Source organism: Styela clava, chromosome 12 (assembly GCF_964204865.1).
Source record: "Styela clava chromosome 12, kaStyClav1.hap1.2, whole genome shotgun sequence".
Taxonomy (NCBI): domain Eukaryota; kingdom Metazoa; phylum Chordata; class Ascidiacea; order Stolidobranchia; family Styelidae; genus Styela; species Styela clava.
The window spans coordinates 11989553-12006904 of NC_135261.1; the positions used below are offsets into that span (position 1 = coordinate 11989553).

Below are 17352 nucleotides of genomic sequence, written 5' to 3' on the forward strand. Positions count from 1 at the left end.
CTGACATCGTTAACGAGTTGTTAAAACATAGAAGCGCATCACTCGCAGTAAACAACCGGGAGGAAACACCACTGCATATGGCAGCAGCTGAAGGACGTCTCAAGGTTCGAAATATTTTACAATGTATTTCAACCGCCTCTAGTACTGTTTCATCCTCTTCGTACATCTTTAGTTCTGTACTTTCATTGGCAAACGATATCCGATGCACAATGAGAAATTGGAGAAAGTCAAAATGCATTAGTACATTACTTCTTCAAGCTTTTCAACGATTATATAGACATACATTTACATCGAACAACATTGGATTTTTGATGCAAACAAATTACATATATGTTTATCACATTACATATATCATACTTTTGCAAGATAAATTTTAATAGATGACTTACAAACCAATGTTTCTAGTTGATATGCTAGTAAAGTACATTTTGGACTTTTTACAAAATCTTAATATATTCAATTTATTTTAGATTGTGGAGTATCTGATGAGAAAGGCCGGTTCTGATGGAGAGTTAGAGACATTGTTGTCATCAAAGGATAGAAATGGATCCACTCCACTACACGTTGCTATATACAGCAATCACGAGGAGATCATTTTTCGTCTAATCGAGAAAAGCATACCATATGGTTTGATTTTGTCTGAATAAAAGTTGTGATATATAGCTTACTAGATCAACATATAATTTGTCGTCATCACTAAGCACATGTCGTTTACTTACCGAGCGTGTCTACCGTTAGATGTAATTAACACATTGATAAGAGTTGCGAGTGCGTCTTAATTAAAAGTTTTATGTTGAGTTTATAATGGTACCCACATACTACATTCACCAAAGTTTCTACATTCAACTCTTCGTTAAACGGTAATTATGCAACAACTTTTAAAGTAACATTCATACCTTTCATTACTTCATAAATATTTTTTGTCTGGTTACTATTTGCAATTAAGGCTCTGATTCAAATTGAAACGTATATTTTCATCACTCCACAGGTCGAAAAATTTTAAATGCTGAACAGAACAACAAGATGACACCATTGCATTTAGCTGCCTGTACGGGAAATATCAACGTTGTAAAGAAGTTAGTTTCGCATAAAGTTGACATCGATCCAAAATGGGAGAATGGATCCACTCCTCTAGTGACAGCAGCAAAGTACGGCCACGCAAGAATTGTGGTGTATCTGCTAGAGTGGTAAGAGAATGGTAATGAAATTATTGTGTCATTGATAATATCTCTACCTGTGATGATTCGATTTTGGGGGAAACTGCAACAATAAATACACTGTATTTTATTTCTTTCTATGGGTGAGTTGTACAGTTCTATGGTACAGTAGCTTGTTTTTTTTCTTCTGTTTTTTGAACTAGTTATTTATCTCCCCAATTGGCTAATTATTCGCCTTAAAATGCTAATTAATATACACAACATAAAAAAGAGACAATATTAATGGGAGGATTACATCAGAAAAGTTCCCTTTAGAGGTCTAAGTAGAAAAGGTCTTTAATTGCCTCAGTCGCCATTTTGTGATACAAACGTATCAGTGTTATCTGGAATGACACCAATGAAAAATTTTATATCAGCCGTTTTATATGCATGAAGAGGCTGGCTAACGGTGTTTTACTTCTTCATTATGTAATCGGACATGAGCCTACAAAAGCATGCGGAAGAGACGTTCAAGCAACTTGACTATCGTTTAGGCGGCAGTAGTAGATTTCCCCGTTGTCACTCACAATTAAATGAGAGAAGAATGACTGACTCTCTATGTTGTAACCCGCCTCCAGCGTAACGTTCTCTTTTTTACTGAAACAAACTATCATTTCTAGTAATGCGGATTGGAAAAAAAAAACTAAAAAAGGCTATACTGCATTATTGACTGCAGCAAAATATGGCAGAGCAGATGTTGTCCAATGCATGGTCCATCGAGTAAATGCACGTGTCACTGACGACAAGGGCCGCAATATTTTTCACATATGTGCTGCTAGAGATGAAAAAGAGGTTTTAAAAAAGGTAAAACTATTTTGATAAAAATATTTTCAAGCCTGCGTTCTATTACTATTAATATAAAGATCTTTGTTGTATTGAAAATAATTAAATTCGATTATGTCTCGGCTTCACTATAAACAGTGCACATATATACACCGCTTGGTGTAACCCAGTGTTTTTCAATTAGTTCAATATTGTCCTTCAGGTAACGATTTCGTGCATAAGGGGGTAATTTTGGTAATTATACCAATTAGGGAGGATGCGATTCAAAACTTCATATTTTTCAATATTATTAGTATAATGGGTTATTTATGATTGCATACAAATATTTACACGGATTGCCATTTAGATTATAAACGAAGATGAATCCATATCCAAAATAATAAATGTTCCCGACAATGATCTCAACACTCCATTGCATATTGCAGCGAGGGAAGGTAACCTGGACGTTTTAGAAGTGAGTGTGATATAATACAGTACTGTTATAATGAAAACACGGAATGCATTATTTCTTACAATTTACTCTTGTTTTTGCAGTTTTTATTGGAAAAAAATGCTAGTAAAAGTCTAAAAGACAAAACACAGAAGACGCCGTTACACTTGGCTGTAATTAGTGGACACGTCAAAGTCGTCAAATCACTTCTAGATTCTAACATCAGATTAGTTCATGACTATGATGAGCATGGGAATACAGCTCTTCATCTTGCTGCCTTAGAGCAACGCGCAAATTGTGTGCAACAACTTCTTAAAGCTGGAGCTAATTTCAGAGTCAGGTGGGTCTGTGTGTATAGATAGATATTTTTGTGATGGTAGTCAAAAATGTTTTGTGTGCAGACATCAACCATATTATAAAACTTAAATGCATTTTTGTATTGTCGAGATCAAATATTGACGTCGTGAACTAATTTCTACAAAATTTTTGTGTTAATACGAGACAAAAACTCGTAAGTTATAAACTGAAATCATTTACCCATAACCTGATTATTCACTACAAAAAGCCACTACTTCGAAAGAAGAATAAGTAAAAATTTATATAGTCACTAATCATTTAACATTGTGGTTTTGTTTCATCGGCTTGTAATTATTCCTCCTTTTCCTCCCTGATTCACTCAATTAGTTTGCGCTTGAAATTGCTTGTTCAAACATTTTATTTCATTTGCTCCTTTTATCATGTTTTCTACTCTTTTACTTATACGTGTTTGTATTTACATTTCATATATATGATTACAGAAATTTATTGATTTCTCCAAGGTATGAATATTGCAACCTGTTGATAAATTTGTTGATGGTAACCACATACTTTCCCAACGACTAATCATTTCTTATTATCTGAAAAATGTAAAATCCAAGTGTGCAATTACATGTCTTTTTGCTAATGAACGATTCACGGTACCGGTATATATGTACATAAATGAATAATAATGAACAAAATGAGTCACTCTGCAGAGGACCTACTTTGTGTACAACAAGTTGCTTCGTCCGTGCCATGGAAAAATATTAGATTGAATATATTTTCATTATCCTAATAGTCAACTCCTACTTGTCAAGATTATCCTAAGCCCACTATTTTATTAATGTCCCGAGCGTTCGAGTTGCTTTTCAAGTCATTTCGGCATTTCGAAAATGAATATTTTTCAGAAACAATGGTGGACAAACACCTTTGGACTGCTGTGCTTTCAAAGGCCAAATTAAAGGCGCCGAAATATTGTTGGAGTCTGGGGCACCTCTGTCACTGGAAAACAACGAAAAAGATCGTAAGACACCGCTTCAGTGGGCTTGCAAAGGTGGGCACGTGGAACTGGTCAAGCTATTCATGAGGTAAATTTTTTTCTCTAATATAGGATTTATCATTGATATCTCGTACACTCTGTGTCCTGATTCAATCTATGCTATGATACTATCGTCTACTCAAAGTCATTGTAGATAATTATTTTAACTGGTTAAAAAACGATCGTTTTCTTTTCAGAAAAGGAGCTTTGGCTATTGATAAAGATTCTAAAGGAAGAAATGCGTTGGATATTGCTGCAGATAACAGAAAAGGAGATTGTGCGCTTGAAATTATTAAAGGCCGTGATTGGAAGAAAGCGCTGAAAAATGTCACGCTCAGATCATGTGATGACAATTCAAAAAGTAATTGAATTGATTTCTGTTGTCTGTAAAACTTTATTTATCCCGTATTTAAAATATTAACTATAAATAAATAAAGGCTGATATTTTATATTTTGTTTCAAAAGGCATAGATAACACTCAGGAAAGTCATTATTTTGGTTGCTAAACAGTGGAGTGGAAATGGGTTTCAATTTTTAACATCTTTAATTGAACTGTAAATTGTAAGTAAAAATAGAACTTAATCAACAGCCTTAATATTTTCATCAGAGCCTCGTGTTGTTGATGATACTCCAATGAGAAAGTTGATTCGAAATTTGCCCGAGGTTGCTGAGGAGGTTTTTGAAAAATGCTCTAGATTTGAATCTGATTCTAAGGTTAGTTTTTTCTCGTTTAGTTTTAAACAATATGTCGTGAAAGTTTGACAATGCTACGAGTGTGCCTCTATATTGATACCTTTAAACTGCGGAGAAATTCAATTTATTGCGATCTATACTTTATGCAATCCGAATATATTGTGCTAAAAAATGTTTGTAAATTAACCGAACATTTTCAAAAGCCAAACGACTGCGTACAATCAATCTCTTTGTCTTCAATGGTTTTTCATATTTATTTATGACCTAGCTGCTGTTCCATCAAAACTGATTGATGTTATTCTTGTTTCAATGCATGCTGAACTTTTAAAATGATGAGTGTTTTTCCATGTGAGTCATGTGCAGAATCTTTTTACATATTTTTGATCAACGCTAGCCGATTTAAAACATAACATTTATACTTTAGGAGAATCAGAAAGAAAAGCAGCATTTGTTCAATTTTGAATTTGTTGACGATTTTTACCATCGTGGAAAGTGGAATAAATTAGAGGATGAGGTTTGATAATCATCGATATTTTAAAAAAATATTTTAGCATAATTTAAATGTTGTACAATGATAATAATCATGAATCGTAAATATTAATTGATGTCTTTGAAGATGAATGTTGATCAAATCTTGAAGTCATAATCTTTTCGCGTCCCCATTACCTATACACTTGAGCTGTTGAGTATAAACTCATTAACGAGCAAAATTGCAAGTTGTACCCAAGATAACCGGAAAATAAAAAATTACGTTTTTTCATTAAGGACAACGGAACAAACATACCAATTTTGCCGTTGAGAGAAGAAAAGAAAAACCATTGCCTGGAAATAATTATTGACTCTAAAAATACTGAACTACTTCGGCATCCTCTTATACGAAGACTAGTTACATATAAATGGGAAGATGCAAATTTGCGTTTCCTGTTCTGGACAATTTTTTTATTCTATGCTGTATTCATGTTGACTTTCAACATATACATGGCAACAACTCCACCACCTTTTTCTATAAGTAAGTTTGCATTTATTATTCAATTTCACTATTTTTGAATAGCTTAAACTTACAATTGAGTATTGAAGTTTAACAAGTAGCAGGAAAATTTTGGAAATTAAACGTTGAGAATCATTGCTCTGAATCAAAAAACCAAAAGCACTTCTGAGTGAACAGTTAAATACGAATTGTATCGTTTCATTATGAAAATTTACAGATACAACATCTACATCTTACAATGGTTCTTGTGTTCAAGTCATTGAAGAGGCGCAAGAAGTTTGGGGTGCCGAATGCAGCCTGAAACATTCAGAATGGCAGAGATATGTAGGATATGTCTCGATAGCTTTTGCAACACTAAATCTCCTGAAAGAGGTGCGTAGGGAATAATCAACAAATTTCAAAGTTTTCAATGTTACTGCCTGTCAATATAACAGAACATAACGTTTAAAATTGATGCTATTAGATTATAAATTAAAAAATACATTCCTCGTCATCTAAATATGTCGAGATCTGATAAATCGACAGCCTCAATGAGTCGCTGTTTTTGATCGTCAGACTCTTATTCAGCCAATGTTTTGCACGCTTAGTCGTGGAAATTGTAGATTCGTAGGCAACGATCAGGGAATCAGTTACGGTATTTATGTGGTAAAAACCTATTTCTATCATGCAGGGAATGCGTGTTTTATTAAAAAAATATATCAGATCACGAAATACTAAATAACAAATATGATTGATTTCAAGAGTTGAATATCAAAATTTATTTCGGCAGATCAAGTTATACTTGACCTTTGATATATTTTAAGATTGTGCAACTTTTACGTGATGTAAAGAATTACTTCAAGGAAGTCACAAATTGGATTGAGATGACCCTGTTTATTTCTTCAATTGCAACAATGGTGCCCTGGACAGAATACACCAGAAATACCGGAGTTCTGATGGTAAGAATTTTGAAAAGCACAAAATTTTATAAGAAGTTATCATAAAACTATCCAAAGAGCAGTCTGTAATATAATCTTTTACACTGCCGTTTTGCTCTGAGATCCAGAATATAACATATATGTACATGCATGCAGACAAATCATTTGATACCAAACTATTTTATGACCACTTTTTTGACCGATCACGCAACCCCTTCAACTTCATTCATTTATTTAAGGTATGGCAATGGCAATTGGGATCAGTTGCCATATTTTTATCATGGATGGAATTGCTATTCTTCGTGGAAAGTATTCCGAAATTTGGATTGGGAATTTACGTGCTTATGTTCGCAAATATTGTCAAAACTTTTCTTAAATTCCTGATTGTGTTGTCGGTTTTTGTCTTTGCGTTTGCATTCACATTCCATGCACTCTTTCAAAATCAGGTATATATATATATATTCATGTTTAGAAATATCTGTCAAAGTTTTTTGGCATTTTTATTGAATTACTTCGGTCGAGATATTATATCAACAAGTGGAAACACTAAAGTTTTATAGTTGAAATTGTTTAAAAAATATATTTCTCACGTTAAAGCGAAACATTACTGATAAAATTACAACGAAATGAATAGTTTTGATATCTAGAATATGAGGAATTTTCAAATTAATAATTATTCTCTTAAGCATTGAGTACTATGCTTATTGTGGCGTCTTATCTGTTTCGTAAAAAATATATCATTATGATACTTTTGATTCCAGGTTGCCTTCATGTATTTGTGGAATTCTATTGTTAAAACAATTGTTATAATGATTGGTGAAATTGAATATGACTCGATGTTTAACTCTGAACATACCAGCTCTGAATACTCAGTTCAAGTAAGACTGATAAACGAAATGTATGGTACAAAGTATACATAGGGAAGATGTAGTTTTTAACATGTTCATTTATTAACATGTTCATTTAATTAGTTATGATCGTAATTGAAATATATATATATTTATAAGAAAAATTTCACCTGAAAAACTGTACAAATAGGAGAATCTTACTATAAAGTTGAATTCATTAACATGCAAAGGCCAACTAAACGCAGTTCTCAGTTACAGTAGCATCTTAAAAGCGCAGTTGTAAAACAGTATATACATAATCAAATATAAAAATTCTGGAGAATTGCGGTCTCAATTTTCTACTGTTATATTAATGTTAAAGGTATTGTTACGTATAAATGACCAAGATTTCGTTATTTTTGTCATCATCATATTATTGGTATTTCATTGTTCAGGTTCATTATAACGAAATCTCCTACTTCGTTTTTGTTGTAGCTTTGATGACAATGAGCATAATAGTAATGAACATGTTGGTAAGTCTCATCTTTATTTTCATCTGTATTATTAAATTGGAAACGCGTTGCAGGTATTATATACAGCATGTGGTGGTAAATTTGAATGCGTTTGAACAATTGTGTATTTTAGGTTGGATTGGCCGTTGATGACATAAAACAAGTTCAAAACAAAGCCGAATTAAAGTCAATATCGCAGCATGTAAGTACTATATTCAATATTTGCCAAGTACAACAATAAGTTGTACTTGGCAATAAAAATTAACAATTTAAAACGTCTGACTCTTCAATCCGTCTTTCGACATAATCCCTTCGCATTGGCTCAATTACAAAAAAATAATTGGCTGTTATATTACGCGCGACCTTTAGTTACAATTGCAGCTCGCTTATTGGTTGTAAAAACATAGTATTTGATTTGCATAATATATGAAGTTATTAAAAACAATTTAATATATTTATATTTTAGGCTAAGTTAGTTCTTGAAACGGAATATTTGCTCCCTCGTTGGTTGAACAACTGGAAAAAGAAGTTGAGTAAAAAAACTCTTAAGCAAAGTGACAAGGACAAGCGGGAGATAAAGAAATACCATTCGAGAAAGAAAGTCAGTAGCTAATGATATTTAATCAGTGGTCTAAGGAAGATAAAATTGTTTGTTATTCCACAATAGAAGAAGGTCTATATCATATGTTATACCATCCCCACTTCGAGCCATGACCATCAAATTAATAATAAGATTATTATGCAGATTTATAATAGATAAATAAAAGATTTTTTTAATGATAAATTGAAAACTCACAAATCAGTGTGTAATTGTAGTTTTGAAAGGGGAGCCTATATGACTAGTTTATGATATGAGTACGATATATGTTTTTGTTCGCTATCGCATTGTGTCATCTAAAATTACGAGTGAGCATTTGAATGCCTAAATTATTTTCTTGAAACAGGATGACGGAAAGCGAATTGAAGAGAAAGTACAAAATGTCAAAGCTGACGTCCAAGCGTTGCGCATGCGACTACATGATATCAATAAAAGAACTCAAAGCATTGAATCAATGGTTAAAATTAACATGGAATATAATGAATTCGATTACGATGGTGACGACGATGATCTTGACGTTTAAATGCGTTTACGTCCAGTATGTTGCGTATAATATAGACCAGCGTTTCTCGAACTTTTTGTTGCCATGGATCATCTAAGCTTTTTCATCTCGCCTAACGGAACACCAAAAATTAGACGGTGAAATTGGTAGATGGTTTCAAAAACTGGCACGAGGCCCGTCCGCCTGTTTAGATAGCAAGGCCTCTTTTGTCTATTAGGAGACAAATTTCAATCCAGAGTCGCCGAAGTACGACCGAGATCGCCATAACCATAACAAATTCAGTCCCATTTTGGATTGCTTTTCTGCGGAACACTCACGAAACAGCAGTGTTCCGCGGGACACAGTTGGAGAAACGCTGATATAGACAATGGACCGCAATATAGTAGATAAGCTTTGCCAAGTATATAAAACTTGATTTGAAACAATATATTTTAGACATAGTTTGCGTCTATTGATTATCATCTATCATGCATGCGTGTATAATAAGTAAAAAGAGGAATACTTCTTTTCGTGATTTCCAATTTCTTTTAATTACATACAAAAAATTACTCGTACAGAAATGTATGTGAGAAAATGGTTTTTCAAGTTTTCTAGAAGTTTTTCTCGTAAAAGTAAATTAATAATACCTGTGTATATAAGAGCATAAATATTTCCTCCTGACAATCAAGAAATTTACAAGAATGATCTGTTTTTGGATGAAACTGTTTTTGACATATTTCTCTTACTGGGAGTAAAAGAATTTAGTAAATAACTACTATGATTTTCTTGTGTGTATTTTATTATTTTACAAAGTCGTTTGATTTTTGTGCCTATTCTGATGCTCGTGACAGCAAACACTCCCGTATATGTCTGTACGACAAATGTTAATATATAAATATCTAATGGCTGTGTTTATTATTTTATATTTACTGGATAATCATAAAATCTCACACCTTCCCGCATTTCATTTTCTAAAATCGAAAAAAGAAGGGCTTGTTTTAAATCAATTTATTCCTGTATTTTTCACTGGGATACACCTTCTATCTCCGTGAAACTACGCCAAAACGTTGCATTCTGGCAGCTGCACACGCAGCCGGAATTTTAATTTCGAAAATGTAAGTAAAATTTCTTATTTTGACTTTTATTTCTATTGCGTGCATTTATCGCCACGTTTGTATTTTCACCGAAGTCATAAGATTTTAAACGGAATGTTTATCCAAGATATTGGAGAGACGTTTTGAGTAAGAAAATCATGAAACTTAGCTCACTAGCCTACTACAAAAGCAATTAGATCAAGGGCAGCCTTCGGCAAAACGAGGAGGTTGCGATAATGAAGAATATGCTTACATCGGCGGCAATGTACTGATATAAACGATGAAACACCCTAGCGTAGCCTATAGCCCAGTGTTTCCCAACCCGAGTCCGCGGTTTCAAATGAGTTCAAGAAAACGTTTGAATGAGTCCGCAACGAGCCAGAAATTCACTGCGGGTGAACCTTAACTATCGGCCAAGTTACCATTTACGTTAGAATTTACATAAAACTTAAAAAGCAAGTTTAATCATATAGCATTAATCGAGTCAATAATTACTGATTACTGAGTAGGGATGGGCATGTATTCGAATATTCAACTAGCGTGTTTCCCCGATAATAAAACTGGGTCTTATTTCAATTTTCTTCTGAATAATAACACTAGGGCTTATTTTTGTGCGATGTCTTATATATATACTTTCATTTATCAAAAACAAAAGTACAAAGTGGAGAAATACGATATTTTCAAATATGCAAAATATGAAAACTCATCCATTTACTTTTAAATAACACGTTTTTATTCAAAATAACTGCAAAACATAGATTAAAAATCATTTAAACGTGTAGGAGAGATCTCTCACTATCAACTAAGTTGAAAAAAATTTTGCGTTGTTGACTAGGTCTTTTTTTGAAGGGGAGGCCTGATATCAAAATCATTTTTAAAATTCGGGTCTAATTTTTATGGAAACAAGGTATTAGAATAGTAATTTAATATTCGAAAATTTGGCAATAGGTGTCGCGACAGGTCACTTGCGCGTGACTTCATCAAATGATTGGATTTCACAACTCACTTGCTGATTCTGCACACGCTTCGATATATATCTAAGTGGTGTGTCTTGAGAGTTCGAACAACAAGTAATTAAATTTTTTTTTGTTGGTGTCAATGGTGGCAACCCAAATTTTCCAAATTAAAAAGCGGCATTACACAATACTAAAGATAAAACTGAGAACATAAGTTTTGTTTTATGATGGTCCGCGACCGAATAAAAACGCAATCGTAAAATTTTGGGCGCTGTATCGTAGTATAGGTACCAGGGCATTTTCCCTTAGGATTCTTTGCTTTACTGCCTCCACATTGGTACGTACAGTACTTTCGCGCCTTGAGTGTTGTACGAACAGCTCAGATATGTCGAATTCACAAAAGTACGAATCAAAAAAATATATAATCGGGCACTTTATGACGCATTTTTGTGTCCACGGATTGTCATGATATTTTCTGAATAAGATTGCTTTTATTTCGTCAACATATCCGCAGATTAAAATGATCACAAATAAATTAATAATAAAGCAAGGCGATGAATATGAATTTTGATTTACTAATATATATATAATTTAAATATATATTTTAATAAGGGCGCTCGCGAAGTATGTGAACCAAAATGGCACACAACCTGAACCCCAACTTGGTACACATACCAAGATGCGCCATCTTGGTGCACATACTTCGGGAGCTCCTTATTAGGTACAAAATCAAGTTGTAATTTTTGGAAATTTATAGCAGATAGTAGTATTTTTTAACGGCGATAACAAATTCGCAAGATCACAAAAAATTTGTATCAAAACTAGGTTAGGGGATCCCCAAAACAGAAACTGCGGTTTCGATTTATTCGATCTGACTCTATAGTGACACCGCGTGTCCCATCGCTAATTAAATAATAACGCTAAATATACGACATAATTCATCCAAAATCTATAGGCTTCTGGTCCGAGATATGACGAATGCACATGCACATTTGGAGCAGATTCAACCTCGTTTTCATGAGATATCGCTTGTATCTAACAGACAAACAAACAAACAAACGAACAGACAAATAACTATAAACATACTCACCGATCAATACCAATAGGTAATAGTCGGGCAATATATTCTCACATTAAGATGTTCGCAGATTGCCGTGGCATTTCAAAAATATAATGCATTCATCTTGTAAGTCGACGCAAGCGCGAGTTACCACAAACATAATTAAATTGAAATAGAAAGACATGTAAATTTCTCGTTATTGTCATGAGCTGAATATTGTGCGACAGAAAAGGCCATTGAACAATAAAAAGTCGGCTCTTTCAACGAATGCGTAATTGCGGCGAATTTCCGATTTTGAAATTCGTTAAAATTCTGTTGTTTAGTGTTATTGCTTCTTCACACATATTACGATTGCAATAAACGCACCTTGAGTCCGCAAAGGTTTTCGCCAGTCAGAAAATAGTCCGCGACCAAAAAAAGTTGGGAAACGCTGCTATAGCCTATGCTAATTGTAAGAGTCGTCTGATGCAAAGACGCCACAACTAATGAATTTCGCCTTAATATGAATTTCGAGTTCATGTGTTGGCATTTTTCTCATAAAATGAAGGCATTATTACGGTTAATATTGTTCGGGAAAATTATGCTTAGCATACATTGTTTTTAGGGTTGAAGTGATACAAACTCATTTATTCGATCGCATTCCAATTTTCGCAAGGTGGTTTCGTCGTAGCACGGTCGTTTACGTAATGGCTTATCGGTTGCTTCTTACGGTGAGCGTACATTTGAACCCATGTACATTTGAACCCATGCGTACATCCACGGGTTCAATCTATATGCGGGTGCTAAAACCCATGGGTTAGGGTTAGTATGGGTTTAACTATCCGTGAAACAAAAAAAATTCCACACGTGCAATAGCATACAGGTGCAATTGTCATGGGTTCAAATGTACGTGGGTTCAAATGTAATGGAACCGCTTCTTACTGCGCAAACCAATGAACTACAGCTTGGGAAGGTGGGTATGAGCCTCTATCGATATTTGTGGCGTTTTGAAGGATTTATTGCAAATGAGAAGAGCTTGGAATGTTTTTACATTCATTTTTCTTCAACCTATTTAATACAAAAAAATCAAATAGTACAGCCATTATGAACGAAACAGGCAAAAAAATCTTTATTTGAAACAATTGTTTTAAAACAATAAAACAATTCTTTTTGAACAAATTGTTAGAAGAAACCAATGTCGAAATGCAAACAAGAAAACATTTGTTTGGAACGATTGGCTTTCTCATAAATAACAGCTTTTGTTGACTTGACCGAGTATTTTCAAAATGATGGAGCCTTCTGGTGATTGTTACTCTGATTGAGTTTTAGTATACAAAATATCTGCAACTTCATATATTTCGCCATAGAGTATGGCTCTTATTATATCTTCAGCTTAATAGAGTTTAGCTGTGAAATATCGTTAAGATTTTATTGCTCTTTATAGTTTAACATAATCTAAATTTAACATCATATCACTTGATATAATTCAAATGTAGCACCTAAAATATCATTTCTGTCTGGTGTCAAATTCCGCACTGTGGTGATAATAATGAAACTTAAGCCCCAGTAGTCTGAGGCTTGCTCGTCGGATAGGCTTGAACAGAAAACTTTGTACTATTTTGTATCTGACAAGAGTGAAAAAAAAAACTTAGGCATCAACTGATTGTGTTTCAAAAATGTTTACTTTATTCCCATTTTTTTTTTCAAAGTTTCGCAGAGCGAAACAACTGACCAGGAGCAGTTTTACGCAGTCAAAGATTCTAAGTAAGTTCAACAAACTGCAGTGGTGCCTTTTCACAAATAAGTGTGCTCATCATGTCTGTATGACCCTCAGGAGATTCCTCGTGCTGCAACGCCACACAATAGTTTCTACAGTCTGATGACTACCTACTTGCAGCTTAACCAATACAGTCAATAAAAAATAATTGAAGAAATTATTTTATTTTGGAAAAATATAGCAAAACACGGTGACTGTTGCAAGAAAGTAAAAGTGCGTAACAAAAGCTCCACCATGCGGCGAGAAATATTATTGATTGCAAATAGCGTAGACAGCGCAAATATGAATAGCTTATGATTAATAAATAATTTGTCATACCTGGCATGAGTAATATAGATTATAACATAAATGGAGCAATGCTAAAAAATATATTGATGTTTAAAATAATTGAAGGATACTAATCGAACAGTTACATAAATACGTTTAAGCGTTGATACTTGATCACTTGAAAATAATATTTATTTACACCAGATCAAATCAACACAACAATGTGTTTTTTTCCGGTACCTTATTAATTTCTATTGTATGCATAGGGCACAACATATGAGATTTTGCCTTACATGTACAGATGTCTGTTGTGAATATACATATAAGCATTTCATAAGAAAGAGAAATTTTCATGGTTCACGTGCAAACAAAGAAACGTTTCACAATGTTACGTAAAATAAATTTATCTTTTGTAGTATTCACCATCTGCGTAAATGAGATCATGCAGTTGTTGAATAGCTGGATCCCTTGCTTGGTAACCAGCGTATTGAGTGCTATTCGTCAGAAGAATCTAAAAATTAATCAAGTTTAACATTTTGTGAAAAGGTTTCTTAAATATTATTGTTATTTTACAACAAAAAATAGAAAATAATGACAAAAACATTGGCTAAACAATATCGCGTTAAACTTTAACGTTGGACTTCCGCTTGGACTTCGGTTTTAAAAAAGAACAACAATATGATTTCAAAACCGATCAATATTCCTTCAGGCTAGACATAAATTGAACTTGCGTTCAAAGTAGCTCATCCATAATTCACTTCTTTTTAGAAATTGCTCGAATTTTTTGGATTTCAGATACGTGAACCTTTGTAACCGATTAAACCACGGCTGATGTTCAACACTCGTTGAAGTTTCATTGCTTATTTTCTACGTGTTATATCAGTGCTATCATAAAAAAAAATATGTAAATATCCTCAATAGTAACCATATATATATATATATATACTAATTATTTCAATCTAGCGTGAATAGTACGGTTGATTTTTCAATCAGGAATCGGTACATTTGCCATGTTTGGTTAGCTCAACGAAATTTTGAATCGATTGGAAGGTAGAAATTTCTATTTGCAGTTTGTAACTGCATATCTCTTTTACGCTTCGTTACCTGCTATACCTAAACCAATACAAGGAAGGAAGTAAGTCAGCGGTTAACGGTTTCCAGTCATGAAATGAGTGCGTAGGTTAAGCGAGGTAACCTTGAAGTATTATCAATAGTCACTAACGCAAATATTCAACATTCAATGTTGTAGAAAATATTTTCTATCAGTAGACAAATATGAGCTTATTTATTCCAGGTTTACATAGTTGAGCAAATCTATCTCGCTATGAACCTTTAAAAGCCCGTACTGTTGACGTTCCAACCAAATTTGTTAAACATTGACAACCTTGGCAATGCTGTATTAGCAAAAAATGTACCACTTGTACCTCAATGGTTGTGATCATAGAATGCGAAAAGGGATTTCCTGGAGTAATGTTGTACCATATAATATTACCCAGAGATGTCCACGGTCAATAGCAAGACATTTTCAATAAAATGTTCGTTATCAATAAAATTATTTTGTATTTTGATTCAAATTCAATTATATGTAGCCAATATCGTCGATAATCGCAGGTTAAATTTGATCTCTATCAAAGTAAACATTTGGTTTTACCTTTTGAGACGGTTTCGTCCAATCCAGGCGTTCATCTGGTGGTAATTTACTCCACTTATTCCACCTTTCAAATTAATATTTAATACGTTTTAATATTCAATACTTCCCAATGTCAATATCGACTATGTAATATATTTCTTCATTGATCAATGCGGTTTCAACGTTAGCACTGAACACAATTTCAAAACTTTTTATGCATGTAAATGCATAAAATTTTATAAAGCAGTTGAGAATGATACATAAATACTAAGCCGTTGACAGGAAAATGTCGTTGAAAATTTACTTATGGTAGTTCCATAGTAAATACATGGTGAAAATTACGAGAAAATGAAATATGCTTACACAATATCAGTTTTCTTGAGCGATGTGTACGCGAGCGCAGATAGTCCGAGGCATCCGGCATACACACATGCTCCCCAGAGTGGAATAACCTGTTTATAACGAACATGTCAAGAATAATTTTATTGATACCTTCTTTGCAATTTGATGACTGCTCTGTTTTGGCATTAAAAAATGGCTGAGAAAGAGATTTTTAATAAAGTATCATACTGGCTAATATTCAATAGCGATGATTATTATAGCTGTATGGAAAGGTTTTTCAATCTTTCATTCCACTATTGATTTGAACTAATGAAAACTTAATTATATATTAATTAATTAATATATCTTAAATAATATACTCACGTCAGGGTGCGTTTTTAGTGTCCGCAGAGCCCGCCCAAACCATGTTGCCGACATTTTGATAAACACAACAAAACAATCCAAGAATGCTCGATTATGGAATAGAGTGAGGGAAGCAGTCTGTGTGAGGCAGGCAATATGAACCGCGTACTATATATATATGGTAAAAAAATGACTACGTGCATCACCTAGTGTATCGCGAGTTATTCATTTCCATATATTCTAATTGTCATCAATTTATAGGGCTAGCGTACGTGACTCGCGAAGCGTACTCAATGGGAAATTCATAGCGTGAGCGATGACGTAACGCGAAACAGTAAACGAAGATGACGCGCTGTTTGCTTATGACGTAGTTTGAACACGGTCAACAATGTGCGAGAGAGAATACGTAAAATCTCTCTCTTATAGCGCCTTATTTACGGTTCCGCCGGTAAGCATACTAAACATTATGGAATAACATTGGCAAGCACGAAATAGAACAGGTATGTTTGACGGTAGGAAACTAGGTATATACGCGAAACATCTAAATTGGGCAATAAATTCTGCATTTCTGAAACCAGATGATTTATAGCTGGTGAATTGGCCTAACGTTGCTGACAGTGCAAGATAAGCTCCTATGGGTTAAACCGGTGGTTAATAGTGTAGCAATCCATTCTCATCATCTAGCACTGGGTTCTTTATATTTTGCATTTATACCAAACTTCTCACCAAACACAGGTATCTCCTGAAAGAGGGGGTTCTTTTCTATTCTTGAATAAATATTTGTGCTGAGCGAAAGAAGCGTATTGGGGCCACGCATTTTCAAACAAAATATTGCTGCTTTATACTGTCACAAAATTTCTGTCTTAGTTTATAATAATTTCAGTCTTGTTTTGATCTCTCGCAGAGACCAAGAAAAAATATGATATGAACCCGACGATAGGGCTGGAGATTTCGAATCGAATAGTAAATTATTCGAATCGGTTCATTCCCCAAGTCGGAGAATTTCGAATCACTGCCGTCATGTGTTTTTTGCCCACCCAAAGATCGAGGTGAATCTATCATATTTTTTCATTTAAGCCTTCTTTTTAAAATGTAATTCTGACATATGACTCTTTTCTTTCGAGTGAATTTCCGATGAAACATG

The 17352-nt window shown here is 33.8% G+C and overlaps 3 protein-coding genes across 4 annotated transcripts; 2 read left to right on the forward strand and 1 right to left on the reverse strand.

The window, feature by feature from the left end:
* Nucleotides 1–2675: 2675 nt before the first annotated feature.
* On the forward strand, nucleotides 2676–5813 carry LOC144430484 (transient receptor potential cation channel subfamily A member 1 homolog). Its single transcript, XM_078118429.1, has 7 exons — nucleotides 2676–2749; nucleotides 3615–3794; nucleotides 3943–4106; nucleotides 4353–4459; nucleotides 4863–4952; nucleotides 5204–5447; nucleotides 5644–5813. The coding sequence occupies exons 2-7, from the start codon at nucleotides 3790–3792 to the stop codon at nucleotides 5811–5813; spliced, it is 780 nt and encodes a 259-aa protein (XP_077974555.1). The 5' UTR covers nucleotides 2676–2749; nucleotides 3615–3789.
* A 138-nt stretch (nucleotides 5814–5951) lies between these two features.
* Nucleotides 5952–9899, forward strand: LOC120330401 (transient receptor potential cation channel subfamily A member 1 homolog). Of its 2 annotated transcripts, none has more exons than XM_078118869.1 (8): nucleotides 5952–6071; nucleotides 6230–6364; nucleotides 6583–6789; nucleotides 7105–7221; nucleotides 7626–7703; nucleotides 7816–7884; nucleotides 8149–8283; nucleotides 8627–9899. In XM_078118869.1, the coding sequence occupies exons 1-8, from the start codon at nucleotides 5997–5999 to the stop codon at nucleotides 8801–8803; spliced, it is 993 nt and encodes a 330-aa protein (XP_077974995.1). In that variant the 5' UTR covers nucleotides 5952–5996; the 3' UTR covers nucleotides 8804–9899. The 2 variants fall into 2 exon arrangements, with proteins under 2 accessions (XP_077974995.1, XP_077974996.1); XM_078118870.1 differs by having other exon boundaries at nucleotides 5952–6060.
* Nucleotides 9900–13772: 3873 nt separating this feature from the next.
* LOC120329683 (uncharacterized) lies at nucleotides 13773–16384 on the reverse strand. The gene is made up of 4 exons (XM_039396428.2): nucleotides 16230–16384; nucleotides 15888–15976; nucleotides 15546–15609; nucleotides 13773–14405 (listed from the first exon to the last, which is right to left on the reverse strand). Exons 1-4 carry the CDS (start codon nucleotides 16281–16283, stop codon nucleotides 14298–14300), a joined length of 315 nt encoding a protein of 104 aa, XP_039252362.1. The 5' UTR covers nucleotides 16284–16384; the 3' UTR covers nucleotides 13773–14297.
* Between the last annotated feature and the right edge of the window lie 968 nt (nucleotides 16385–17352).